The 14,239-nt window shown below is 36.8% G+C and overlaps 1 protein-coding gene across 2 annotated transcripts; it reads left to right on the top strand.

Annotated features, from left to right (window-relative positions):
• Positions 1-2,581: 2,581 nt before the first annotated feature.
• On the top strand, positions 2,582-13,910 carry LOC131435029 (uncharacterized). Of its 2 annotated transcripts, none has more exons than XM_058602490.1 (7): positions 2,582-2,756; positions 3,957-4,246; positions 4,317-4,711; positions 4,771-5,205; positions 5,268-5,619; positions 5,676-5,820; positions 5,880-13,910. In XM_058602490.1, exons 1-7 carry the CDS (start codon positions 2,690-2,692, stop codon positions 6,347-6,349), a joined length of 2,154 nt encoding a protein of 717 aa, XP_058458473.1. In that variant the 5' UTR covers positions 2,582-2,689; the 3' UTR covers positions 6,350-13,910. The 2 variants fall into 2 exon arrangements, with proteins under 2 accessions (XP_058458473.1, XP_058458474.1); XM_058602491.1 differs by lacking the exon at positions 2,582-2,756 and adding an exon at positions 2,903-3,042.
• The last annotated feature ends 329 nt before the right edge of the window (positions 13,911-14,239 follow it).

Genomic DNA, 14,239 nt, shown 5'->3' with positions numbered 1-14,239 from the left:
CGAATACAAATAACTTTTTTAAATCTGGTTTGATACCTAGTCGTGATCAACAAATGATTCTCTAAAAATTAGTATGCAATAAGAAACATACAACCAAAACTTTTTTGTGGAGGCACCCAAGGATAATTTCGAAAATAACACCGTGACTCATCTGCACATTTTTAAGTTTATCATACTTATCAATTCGCAAACACGTTTGGTTATCAACTTAACCATACCAACAATTCGTGATACCAATCTAGATGATATCGTGAAATTGTGCACTAGCCTTAGAGAGAAATGGCAAAAAAGTCCTGCATAAAACTATTTAAAATGTACATTTATTCTAACTATCTGAATTGTTTCATTATGCGCATGTATAACCATGCATTGCATTAACCATTTTCCGAATCCAGAAAAGAATTTATTTATTTGAATTAAAATTCGGATTCGAGGAAACTGTGATGGTATCTTTTTATTTATTATGGAACCATAAATAAACAAATATAACCATAGCAACATTAATTGAAGTTGCCAGAAAGGAATATTTATGGTGACTTGGCATTGTCGAGGGTTAGTAGAAGGATGGACTAGAATGTTTTGTGAACCAAACATTGGCGATATGTTTGTATGGGACTTAGGCGTATTATTATTTGTATTTGGTAGTACTACACAATTTTCGAACTAGTTTTTCTGTGATATTTCTTCTTAGAGCCGTTAGTTTATTGAAAGTCGAGTAATCGAGAAAATAACATTCTACTAATCAAATGATTATTGGTACAATAGCCCAATATATTTTTCAAGCATCTGATAATAAACAGTAAATGCACAGCTCTATTTTTGATGCATTCATATTTGTCGGTGAATTTTTCTAATGGACTTATAGCAAGTTACGGTTTCGCTCTGTGTTATTTCTCTTCTATTAATGACTGTACCGTTCCTACGTTTACGTCTCAACTTGTGGAACCTTAAATCTACGGATTGAATTAAGCTGTGGTTCAGTATCAAGTTCATCACTAAGTAGGTTTTTAGGCATTTCCCTGCAGAGGCCAACGGTAATTAAAGATCTATAGGGTAACAGGTATTTTGGCCCACCTAACAAATTTAATGGATTTAATCGATGCTAAGTAACCCATGTTGCATCAATTTGAAGCTAATCACATTGAATTACCTAATGCGGAAGGGTTTTTACATTTCGTGGATATTTTTTTACAAAATGGGCCAAAATAATATCAATCCTAAAGTGGGCCAAAATACCACTGTAACCCTAATATATTCGCAAATAAAATATCTATCAGTATCAGTACTCCATAAGGTGTATTAACACAGGTTTTTATACAGCTGCTATTTTGTTTGTGTATTGGAAAATGTAGCATACACTTGCTTCGACAAGAATTAGGTACAGTTGAAAGAATTGGATTCGTGATTTCATCTCATATACCGTTAGTTAGAGTGAGATTAGCTGTTTCTGTTCGATAGATTAATTTTCAGGGTAAGGTGAAAATAGGTGTATTCGCTTCGAGTTTCAGTGTCGCTATAACAGTACTGTTGAATAATTTTCGAATTATTTTTTCTGCGGTATTGCTGCTGAGAGTTGATTTTATCACAATTCGTTCGAGTAAATCGACACAAAAGTATTGTGAGTCTACTAGTGAATAGAGATGTCAGGTGAACATTTTTAAATATCATCAGACAGGGTTTAAAAAGTTTGTAAACTCGTAAGAAAGTCTTCGGATTTCAAGTTTTTCATAAAGAATGATGCACGGAAATGGTTTAGTGTGCAAAAGAAAAAGCCGTGGAGATTTACAAAGTCTGTACGATTTGACAAATGTCAGTGAAAATCGTGATTTCGTGAGACTGCAAAAAAGTTTGCAACTAAAACATGTTTGCTGCTTATTTTAGAAATTGCAGATTTACACATAAATCTGCAAACAAGGCATCGCTGCTAAACAGATGACTATTGGTACAATAACCCTATAACTCGTATATATTAATATATATAATAGTTTCGTAATGGACATGTAGATTTAAAATTTGTTCGATAGCATACAGGTTTTATGTACACTTGCATAAAAGATTATAAGTTATCATAAGCCTTTTATGAAATAACATCAGTGTAAGATAAAAATGACACATCTAAAGAATATAGAATATACATTGGGTTAAGTTTTATTTACTTTTCTTGTATATTTTGAATAAGGTTGTAAGTCTCCATGTGACTTTATGCATTCGATTCATATGGTTCATTGCTGGTGTAGGATTCATATATCTAATAACAACATTTTGTTTGCATATAGGTTACAATAGACACATAATGTTCAAACATCATTGTGTCCTTTCATTTAATTCGTATTGTTTCAAAGTTACTCACCGGTCTGTACATACCAGTAAACTAACGATATTGAATAAGATTGTTCGATGAACATCTGAACACTCAACTTTTTTGTTTATGCAAAATCATTCCCATAACAATGGCAACACTGATAGTGAGTGCGGTGAGTCGTTTGCGTACAGTACACTCAGTATAGCACACCACTCGACTCCCCTTGAAGTGCAAAAGAGCGGATGAGCGCATGAGCGATCTTTACAGTGAGAATGTTTACCTACTGTTCGTCGAAATTCCATTCCTTCGGAAATGATGTAAAACGTCAAACGTAAATTAAGTCTGGTGGAATTGTGTAGTGATTTATACTGTAAAATCTTAAGCACAATGGATAATTTTGTAAAAAATATTCTGAATAAGTGGAATTTGGGTGATTTGATTGAACGATTTAGTGGTAAGCTATGGCGAGATTTGAAATAATTATCTTTGATTTTGTTCACTTGTGGAAAAATTACGCTGCCTCAGTGCATGAAGAGTTACGCCCGAAGTAGTGCTGCTGCGTCATCAGATTGCTCTGTGTGATTTAATATTATGTTATTTGGCAGCTTCGGTTCTTGTCGTTTTTGTTTTGCTGTGTTTTGTGGTTAATATCACAAGCTAAATTTTGTTGATTCCGATTGACTTCGAATGTGATTCGAGCGCGTTGGCAGAGAATTGCGTGTGAGAAATGACCCAATCAGGTACAACGGGTTGGTTTTTTTTTGTAATAGACAAGAAAATATTGTCATCGTCGTTATGGAACGAAGTTAAATGATTGTGGCGAACAGTCGCGTAGGTGACAGTAGTGAGCCCATTATGACAATAGATAGTCCTACAGCAAAAGGGCTTAAATGCAAATAAGAGCCTCTTTGTTTACTTTCTCTTTTGATTATTACGGAGCCATTACTGCAATTCCTTGAATGTTTCCAATATAAATCGTTAGCTTGAGATTTTAATTTGAAAGTTTTGCAAAGAGTAAGTCGCCAATATAAAATTAATCCGGTAAATCGTGAAGGAAAAATTAAACGAAGAGAATCTTTCATTTACAATTAGGCCATTTTGTCGTGGGACTATCGAAATTCAAATATTTTCACAGATTTTTGAAAAAGGTAGTACAATTGATTTATGTGGTGTCTGCCCGAAACAATCGATTAGCTTAAAGTCGAACTCTGCATATAAAATTTGATTGAAATGAAACTATTGCATTTCGCCAGGTGCTGAAAAAATTCTAGTGAAATGTAAAATTACACCGTATTGTTCGAAAATGAAAATGAACAAAGAATTACCATGATTTGCAGATCTGGAGTAAAGTCATTTAACTATCTAACGCAATTTTTTAGTCAGGTTTATGAATTGTAGCCGATGCTTTTTAATTTTGAACTAAGCTAACAAAAACTCAGATATCAGGGGCATAGTGTATTTTCATAATTACTTTGCTATGAAATATTTTGAAACTGATTTTCTGGCACTATCGTGTGACTGTAAGACAGGTGTCAAGTGCCTAAGTATTTTGAAAGTTGTTTTCCAGTAACCAGCTTAGTGCAAGAGGAAATAAATCGATTAAAATAACATTTCTGATTAAGCAAATTTAATGATTGTATTCCAATGTAACCAGATGAAGAAGTCAACGAGGAAGCGTTCATGTTCCTAACCGAAGACATCATTAGAGAGTTGATTCCCAAACTAGGAAAACGCGCTATTTTCATTGGAAGATATGCTGAACTCAAGACTTCACTCGCTAACGATTACTCTACAGAGGACAGTAATAAAGCTAGTCAATTGACTGAAAGGAAACCGACCCCGACAGTCGCTCAGGACGTTCCTTTACCATCGCTGCCATCTAAAAGCGATACATATGGAACCTATGAAACTATGACGGTCGAGGAGCTAGACTTCGATAAACAGGTATCTACATATTATTTTTGACCAGAAGTCCCAGTTCCATTAAAACGGTTTGTTTCTGCTTCTGTTACAGGGAGTCGAAAATCAGTTTCAGGAACCAAGTGAAACGACACAACCGAGTGGCGCTGACAGTGACTGCGATCCTTTCTTTGAGATAGAAATCGAGGGAGAACCATTATCGAAACGTCTGAAAGTTGAAAATGACCCGGATGAGGGGAATTCAGCCGATTATGAAAGATTTTATGAATCCGATGAAGATTTCACAGGATTTCCGGAAAGAGCGGACGACAGTGCGTCGCGAATGGCGCAAGACTGGGATATGCCGATAGTGGAAAGACTGAAGATGTTGCTTGCTGAATCGCCACTCACACGGAAACTGCTTGAACTTGAAAGGTTGGACAAGGTACAAGGTATACAATTAGCTAATGCAGTGGTAAATTACTTAATCGTTGCTAGTCCGAATGCCAAGTATGTATGCATTTGATGCTGTTCATTCGTTGTTGATTAACTGTGTGTCGGTTTTTTAGGGTATCGACGAAAACCTTTGCACGCTGGGCACAAGCGATTAATGAACTTTTCCCGCTCGAATCGGCAGACTTGTACTGCAGTCAAAGTCACATAAGCGGAAGAAGTGGGAGGCTAGTGGAACGATACCGATATTTGGGAAGAAGTAAATCATCTGAGTTAACAAAAATGAGAGAACAGTGCAACTCTTCGGCGATGCAAGGCAATGAGTCATTTGTAAACTTCGATGTTTCTGAAGAAGACGAATTACTGAAGGAGTTTACATCCGCAATGGATGGTAGCAAAAAAGAGATGAATACCCTGACTGAGTTGAAAAAAATTGTCCAATCATGTTCCATGATGCGACACACACTGTCTGCACAGTTTTTGACATGTAACCAGCGTAATATCCTGACAGCAAACATCATCAATTATTTGATGGACAAACATTGTAAAGTGTATGTTTGAAGGCAGCAACACCGTTTTAAGTTGGTTACAACATTTTTGCTTTATGTTCTAGTATACCGCCCGAGGAAATGAAAAAATTCGCCGCAGCAATCGAAGAACTCTACCCGAAGGAGAACTCCTCCATTTACTTCCGTCGACCGAAAGATCGCGGTCGTGCCCATGGTAAACTACCGGATCGTTTTGGATACGTGAAACGTAAATCGTTCAAAACGGGAAATGTTCCCCGCGAGTTATTATGTAAGAAAAATCCGATGTCTCAGCTGCGGGTGTTCCAAACTGTCGACAATGTAAAACAAGTTTGGAACAGCTCTTACGAGTGGCGAAAAGTCAGCACCCGGAAATTATCGCCCATCAAGGTCATTGAATTGTTTCCCGCCTTGAGTCAAAACAATGGATACTTACTGGTGAGATTAACAAAATATGGGTCCGAGCCGTGAAAATTTTCACAATTTCTTTACAGTTTCTGGAAGACTTCAACCGTGAATTTCCCGATTCAATTAATGCTTTCAGTCAAAATTGGCCTACATATTCGTCCAGCATTTTACGCTATATGGAACAGAGTGAAAATTTCCTACAAAGCGTCATTGAATACAATGTAGACCAGTGTAAGTGTAGCATTCCTGGTTTTTTCGATAAACCAGGTCCAACCCTATTTTTTTTTCAGACGAAGTCAATCCCGAAGTTTCCACGTTGATTTTGCTACCTTTGCTGTTCAAACCTTCGAAACGTTCAGCCAGGTATTGGAGTCCCGGCCGGCTGGAGATAGCACATAGTTTTGTTCTGTATGGCAAGGAATTCCGAGACGTCATCAATTCTCTGAGACTTCGTCGGAAAATTCTGGAGCGATTCAAACTGCGACTCACCCCGGTTGTGGTTGCTATCGGGCCGAACATTTCCACTATCGATTCCTGCTTCATCGTCATTCATAACGTGTTCTATAAGTTCGCCATGTTGCAGGAAGCGGTTGAGGTTTGCATTAAGATTTATGCCGCACTTGGAGAGCGCTATCTGGAGGAGGTTTCCGCACCATGGCTGTTCGTTCAGCGGTTCGTGATGAAGGTGACCTTACCTACGGATAATATTCCGTCGAAGATATTCACTCTACTGGAAGCGATGGATTTGCCGCTACGATGAGCGACCGGTTGATGAGTTTTGGAGGTCGCCGTTTGCGTTTTGCAATAATCGGCGGCGTCGTTTGGCCTAGGCTTAGGTTATTATTGTTATTGCGTAGAGTTTTATTTCTTTACATACTATGCACAATTTTAGTAGCATAGTAAGTAAGCAAACTGTGTTTGTCAGTTTCTTCAAAAATTTTTCGCTGGCATTCTGTCAGGAAGCCAGTAGAAGCTCCGTAGAAATCCGACGGTGCCGAAAAAATAAAGGCGGTTTTGGTGCTCAATTTCATTACTCTAACACTGAGGAATTTAGATGTATTAGGTTTAAGATATAATATGTAAGCAAGGACTGTCGAGCTGTAGTTGTCTAAAAAGACAAGTCAGAGCCATAACAATGTGAATTCAAAAATCAATAAATGACATCGAGAGTAAATTCTGTATCGTAGCTTTGATCACATGCTTGTACACGTGTTTTCCTGTTCGCAGATCAATTGACTGTATTGTTAGTTGCTGTAACGAAAGAAAGTAAATCATATATTGCTCTTAGGAGGTATGTACACTCATGTCTTTTTTAATTCGGGGAGTAGGCACCGCATAAAAAAATACAAAAATGCATAACTTTGGATATTCGCACAGGAAATTTGCATAAAAAATCCCATAACTGAAAACTTAATTAAAATTAAAAATTACATAAAAAGATACTTCACTGTAGTAGTTTTACAGCTAAATTGGTAAAAGTCAGCAACAACCTCAGCTTTCGTTCAATCGAAAATGAAATCTAGAAAATATAATTTTGCCTGTATCTATAGAAAGATAGTAGAATTGTTGGAAAAACCGATTTTAGAACGGAGTCTCGGAGACCCACAGTGTTATATACCATTCGACTCAGCTCCACGAGGTCGTGCGTGCATTTTTCAACGTATTTTATTACCGCTAATTTTTCTTGTAGATGAATGAACCGGTTTTAGTAAGGTTAAATTCGTTTGATAACAAATATTGAGCCATTTAAAATGTCTGTAACTTCCTGTTCCGGAGATATGATGGTACAAGTGGCGTAACCGACAAAACGCGTTGTTTTTTTTATCGCGCAAGTAGCTCGGAGATGGCTCAACCGATTTTAACAATTCTAGCTACTTCTAAAGATTGTGCCAGAAAGTATGGACGCAACCAAAACCCGCTGTCATTTCGCAATGGTTCAGAATCTGTCAATTTTTAACACCTTTGAGGATAAAGGACTATTCACACATATCCGGTCCGGTTCAGTGCCGGCACGACACCGTGCACGGATACTGATATTATTTCATTCGTTTTCTATGCGCGCATTTACACCTATCCGGCACCGTGCCGTTTCAGTGCAGCTCGCCGTCAATGTAGCGTCCGTCCGGCAAACTCAAATTCGTCGTCACCGATATTTTTTATTTTCACTGAAGTCGGTATGTTATTGCATTGGCTGTGCCGGAACGGAAACAGTACGGAAACTGAACGGAAGGGTTCCGATAAAAAAAAGAACACTGACGGCGCACTGAAGGCACTTTCACTGAAATGTGTGAATAGTCCTTAAACCGAAAACGGGTCAAAAAAAAGGTCCTGCTGATCCTCGGTTGGATAAATGTAAACTGAAGGCGTTCGAGCAAAAGAAAGAGGTTTCAGCTCGGGATGTGGCCAAAAAAGTGGGCACTTCGAAGTCAAATGTTCTTCGTATAAAGAACGTTTGAATCTTCGAACCTATAAGAAGCAGAAACAACCAAAATGTAGTCCGAAACAAGAAGCATCGATCAGGCCGAGGGTTCGAAAGCTGTACAAAACGATTCTTGCTGGAAATTTGAACTGCACAATCATGGACGACGAAACCTACCTGAAACTCGATTACAAATCCTTGCCGGGACCACAATATTATACTGTGCGAGAAGGGCAAGTGTTGAACCAGTCCGAGATATCGATTGAAGTCGAAAAATTTGGTAAGAAAACTATGGTCTGGCAAGCAATTTGTAGCTGCGGTAAGATTTCGAAACCCTTCATCACCATTGCTTCAATGAACAGCGAAATATACATCAAGGAATGTTTACAAAAACGACTTCTACCCATGATTAGAAGTCACAAGGATCCTGTTGTCTTCTGGCCAGATCCTACTTCTTGCCACTACTCGAAATCAACGGTAGAATGGTATGTCACTTTCATCCCAAAAGACATGGATCCACCAAATTGCCCACAACTTCGACCAATTGAGGAATTTCGGGCATTAACGAAGGCACATATTAGGAAACATGTCTCGGCAAAACTTGTCGCCAAGAAGTCTGTACGGAATTTAATGAGGAACGTTCGCAAGAAGGTGCGCCAGCTAGTCTACAATGGCTAAGTAGCAAATGTTGAGAATAATATTCTGTTGTTGTAGTCTAATATTATCAGGATATCGAATAAAATTTGAATATCTAACACTTGTGAATTATTTACAGCGAAATCAAAGTACGTCCATACTTTCTGGGACAGTCTTTAGTAATAACATCACTCTGCAGCAATAGTGATCTTATGACTAGTGATCAACTAGATTAACATAATCAAAATTCTGGCACCGCTTGTATTTGCGGCGAGTGACTTTTTGAATAGCGGCCCTTACACGAGTCATCAAAAATGTCATTACTAAAAAATAATATCATTTTAATGAGCGTGTATGGTGCAGTAATGACGAGTTTTCTATCAAATTTGAAATACATCATTACTTAGTAATCATTAAAAATGACATTAATAATTCTCGTGTAAGGGCCGCTAATGGTCGGGTTCGTTTACTTGTAAAGTATCACTATCGTATAAATAATCGATATTATTGATTATAAGAATCGATGCAAAAAGGGTTGGATTATTGCAGCTTATCGCTCGACTTTAAAGCAACAGATATAACAGTTAGTTCGCCTGTGTAGTGTAAGCTTTTAGCACAGACTAACAGACAGGACACTCAAATTAGATTCTTCAATCATTTTAACGGTAATTTCGAATATTCCTTTAGTTGGGACAGTACTCACATATGTCATGATGGCGCCACGTTACCCTATCAAAAACATCCTGTCTGTCATCTATACTGTGTTTATTTTTTTCATTTACCAACAGAGTTGCCATTCATACAGAATTACCTGTAATGTATTGATTTGTATACGTCCATGCGAATTTCATGCAGGATACAGATTTAATACATATTGCCAAAACTATATACATAATTGTGTCTACTTCTCATCCTCCAACGCAATACAAAATCGAACCCGTTTTGTTACAATATTTACTTGCTTCTGGTCTGCCGCCACTTAATTTCGGGTGAAAACTACCAACACAATAAAAAATAGTCTAGATGAACAACGTTGAGTCAAATAAATGGTTACCTTCCAACATCGCGAAAAAGTTCAATAAATTATCAACGTAATCCAACAATTTATTGCGACGATTAATTTTCAAATATTTTGATGAAAGCAGGCATCCCTGCAAGCAGCTGATCGGTGTTGACAAACGAGGGGAAACCAACTAGTAAAAAAAAACTTTTACATAACACAAGGGGTGTACAGATAGTAAATAGTTCGCGCAGTACAATATAGGTGGAACTAGTGCATCACGAAAAATTATTTTTATTAGAATTTACTCATACTGTCATGTCTGTTAGTCTGTGCTTTTAGTTCTATATGTTATACGAGGGACAATTCAGTTCCATTCAAAACTCAGTTCAAAATACATTACTCTTTGTTTAGTTTCTCTTTCGATTATTGTAACGAGATTATAATGCACCTGAAAGTCGAAGGTTTCAGGTATCATGTTATTTAAAGAGTTGAATGACAAACGCGGAAACCGCGTGGTAATTAACAAAAGAGAAAGTACACGAAACCGCTAAACATCCTAATTTTGAGTACATTCGTCCCAATTTGGGGGTTCCGTTCAGTAGCCTAATTTTAGGTAAAGTGGCTCTACGTAATTTCCGTAAGGCACGTGCAAAAAATACTTAAAGATGAGTTATATTTACTCTGCAGTTGAGTCGTATTGACTCATTTTCTGGTTGATACGGTTTACTTAATTTTAGCTTATTGAACGAAACTCTCGCTGTTGGGTGGTTTTGCTTTTTGTATTTTGATAACAATGGAAAGAGCGATTGAAAGAAAAGATTCAAAAAAACTCAAAATTAAGTAAAAAGAAGTCAGTTTTTATTTTCCGTGTAAATAAAGAGAAACGGTCACTTGCTCTTACGGCCTTTTCGCGGCCCTTACACGTGACAATATTATTGTCAATCCAAAGTATTGTCAATACCGTCAATCCAATTCACTTGGTAACTTGAGTCCGCATTTTTCGAAAAAATCTAGCGCTTGGAGCTTCAAATATTGCAACTGAACATTAAAACATTGAGAGAAGACTTCATTGCACATATTTGACAGTTTCCTCTCTGGAGAGAAAGTATTGTCGGATTGATGAGCAGTTTATTTTTTTGACAATATTTTTGTCAATATAATGAAGTTTCCATTACACGATCAAAAATATTTTCAATACTCCTTGTATTGACAGTAATATTGTCTCGTGTAAGGGCCACTTTCGATAGGATAAATTAAAGTAAAACGATGGCTCTTATTACCGGTGTCACTACACGGTGAAAACAAAGTGAAGTGACTGTGACCCTTATTATGAGTATCATTTCACGGTGGAAATCAAGTGAAGTGAATGTAGGTCCTTGTTATGGAAGTCGCTTTAAAGACAAAAGTATTTACTTGAATGAACTTGATGCCATTATGAACATCACGCCACCAATATTTTGTTGAAAAAAAAATTTTTCCACCACAGTGATCACTTCACGATGCGTGATACTGGTAATAGGTAAAATCAAGTGAAGTGACCTGTAAGTGAAGTGAATGTGAAAGTGGAAGTGAGAACGGTAATAAAAGCCGATATTACATCACATAATTTGTAATCTACTTTTTACGGGTTTTCTACGTGATATCAGTCGATTTTAGCTAAGACATCATATTAACAAGATATCCACCTCTCACATTTCCCGAACAAATCTTTGGCAACATCCGTTTTTGCGTGCATGGTGCCCTCAGGCGAGTCCGCATCGAATCTCGTACATAGAAGTAGGGGAGAGAAATGTCAAATTCGTGCGCGCCAAAACAGCAGCACTGCGCACTCATACAATTGACATGATATGTTGAATGTGATGCCGTGCGATGGCGTTGGTGAACTGAAGATTGAGATCGCTTCAAGCTGACAGGGTCTGATCGACGACACGACCTGCCACTCGCTTTTAAAACTGTATCGTACATTTAACTACCCCTCAGTAACTCGTATTGTCAAAATGAGATCTTGGTAAATAAGTTTGGAACTGGCAACCCAGGTTGATAAACTGTTGATTATAGAATAACGATCGCCCTTATTCTGAATAACATCGTATCGTTTTTTCCTTCGTATTTCATTTGTATTCCCCATAACGCTAGCTATGATTCGATCGAACCACATTCGATCGAAAAATCAATACGTCGTTATTCAGAATAAGGGCGGATATCCTTGGTTACGTTTGTTGTTCTATTAAAAAAATATGAATCGAACAAAACGAATCAATGAGTGTAAATGATGAAATACTCCACGGTTTTATCATATGTCGCAAAGTAAGAAAACGAATGCAAATATAAATGAATTATGGGTTTAATTTTAATGAATAACTCATATCACATCTAACGATTTTTGTTAAAAAGGCTTCAACATCGTCTGCTTATGCGCCTATGCTCAGAAATCCAATTAAGTGGACGGCCTTCAAAATAGGAAAAGCACCAAAGGAGATTAGTTAGCTTGACGAATTCTACTCTGGAAAAAAATCATTTATAAAGTCCATCAGTTCTGTTGAACAAGTAAGAGCGTCTCAATTCGTACCACTGGAAAATTTCCATCAAATAATCGAGAACTCGGTTCGATTAAACAGAAAAGCAATGAAAATAAAAAAAAATTTAAGGAACCGAATTCAGCCATTGAAATCACGACACTCGAAATTAATACTATCGAATATGGTTAACGATCCGACAAAATATTACTAATAACTTGTGCGAGAAAAATATGACGAAAAATTAAAACGGTTAAGACGACTTAGACAGACCCTATCAGCTTGAGGCGAAATCATTCTTGAGTTCATCAACGCCATCGCACGGCATTACATTCAACATATCATGTCTCCATTTCTCATCAGGAAACAATTAAATGGTAACTTCGTAACATTTTCGAGTATATTCATAGTACAGTTCGCATTCGTAGTTCATTTAGAGCTCCACAGCGAAATCTGTTTACACACAGCTAGATTTCGTACAAATTCCTGTAGATTCAGATTTGAAACCAAATTAACCAAAGCTTGTAGGTTTTTCCAAAGCATATATTGTTACCCACCATCTGGTCAAACTGAAATTATAAATCTGTTAAGAAAAATATGCTAAATAATCTTTAAAACTTCCCAGAAGCAACCTAGCGATATTTGAATTCAGACGAACTTTCTCAATTTATTTGTTTATTTATATTTCTAGGGTACCTTGGTAACTATTTGTAGCAACCAGAACAGTGTTGCTTGATTATTTCATTTTTATTATAAACAAGGGGTCGCTATATTTGTGGTAACTGACGGTAAATTGCTCACGGACACTTTTTAATCCGATTTCCTTCGAAGTGGCTAGTCGTGTCGTCGGTCTGATTTTAGTCAACCGCATTCATCCTATTTTCGAGATGAGATGAAATGTTTAATCAATGATACGATTTATGAAATAAGTTGGGGTAAAACGGGTTAAAAGGGTTAGTACTGCCATTCCTCTTGTATGTACTTGGATTGCTGAAGTTTTCTACGTAATATGGACCAATATTGATAGATCGTATTGGACCTGCTTCTGGATTGTAGATTGAATTTTAACTGAATATTATGACAAGAAAAAAATGGATAAAACGGTACAACGAGTTTACTGTTGTCATTAAAACTGTATGCAAACGATTTGTTAGACTCTTTTTACATCAGTAACGTTCCATCCGGTCTTCTGGAAGTACTTCGGTTTTATATTATATTGTTAAACGTGAACACAATTCAGTACAAAAATGGAACTTGGGGTAAAATGAATATGAAAATGACGTGTGAGATTTTTTAGTTTCTCTGTCGCTGTCTGTTTTTCTAAGCCAATGTATCATTTTATTTTCACCTGATAGAATCTAGAAGAGAACCATAATTCTCTCAATTTCGCACTGTTTTACATTTGCAACTCAAATCAACTGCAAAAAAGTTAGATGTATATTCAAAATGGGAATTCGACCAAAATGGTTTGGGAACCATTGGTTTGCACAATGCACAACATCATCGTGAAATTCCCTTTTCTTCGTTCGGAAAGGATATGGATTTGCACATCATTTATCACTGTTAGAATTTTAAAAGAATTTTCGGATGTAAAATACTACCAAATACTACCAAATGGATCTTTTTTTCGGAATCCACTCTTAACACAAGTCGAATTCGTTTTGCAATGTTCCTGACGCCAATTAATTACCACACTGTATCATTTCATCAATTTTATTTGATATCAATAATGAAATATTTTGCTAACATACATCTGTTCTTAGTTGCTTACCTTACTTATTATATTTTCCTTTTCGTATACACTGGGTTCAAGTAAGTTCATTTTTATTTGAATCATTTACGTTGTCTTGTGCTGTACTTGCATGATTATTTAGCTTACCTAAACATAATCGACTATTTATCTGTGTAGTTTTTCTTGTTCTGTACAAAAATGAGCAGAATGGAGGCTACGTTTTTTCATTTTGCTTATATTGTTTTATACAAACATAGAGCAGTATGAGTTAACAAATGAGAACTAATTTAAAGAAAAAACTGCATTACACTGTTGTCCCTTCCTATGACGCACTTTTATGCGCA

Source organism: Malaya genurostris, chromosome 3 (genome assembly GCF_030247185.1).
Source record: "Malaya genurostris strain Urasoe2022 chromosome 3, Malgen_1.1, whole genome shotgun sequence".
Lineage (NCBI taxonomy): Eukaryota > Metazoa > Arthropoda > Insecta > Diptera > Culicidae > Malaya > Malaya genurostris.
This window is presented reverse-complemented; position numbering and strand designations above follow the sequence as displayed.

Excerpts from the sequence above, each read along its gene's own strand:
- LOC131435029 (XM_058602490.1), top strand. The coding sequence starts at position 2,690 with ATGGATAATTTTGTAAAAAATATTCTGAATAAGTGGAATTTGGGTGAT. Across the intron at positions 2,757-3,956 it reads TTTGATTGAACGATTTAGTG|ATGAAGAAGTCAACGAGGAA; the intron begins GTAAGCTATGGC and ends CAATGTAACCAG. Across the intron at positions 5,620-5,675 it reads AAAACAATGGATACTTACTG|TTTCTGGAAGACTTCAACCG; the intron begins GTGAGATTAACA and ends ATTTCTTTACAG.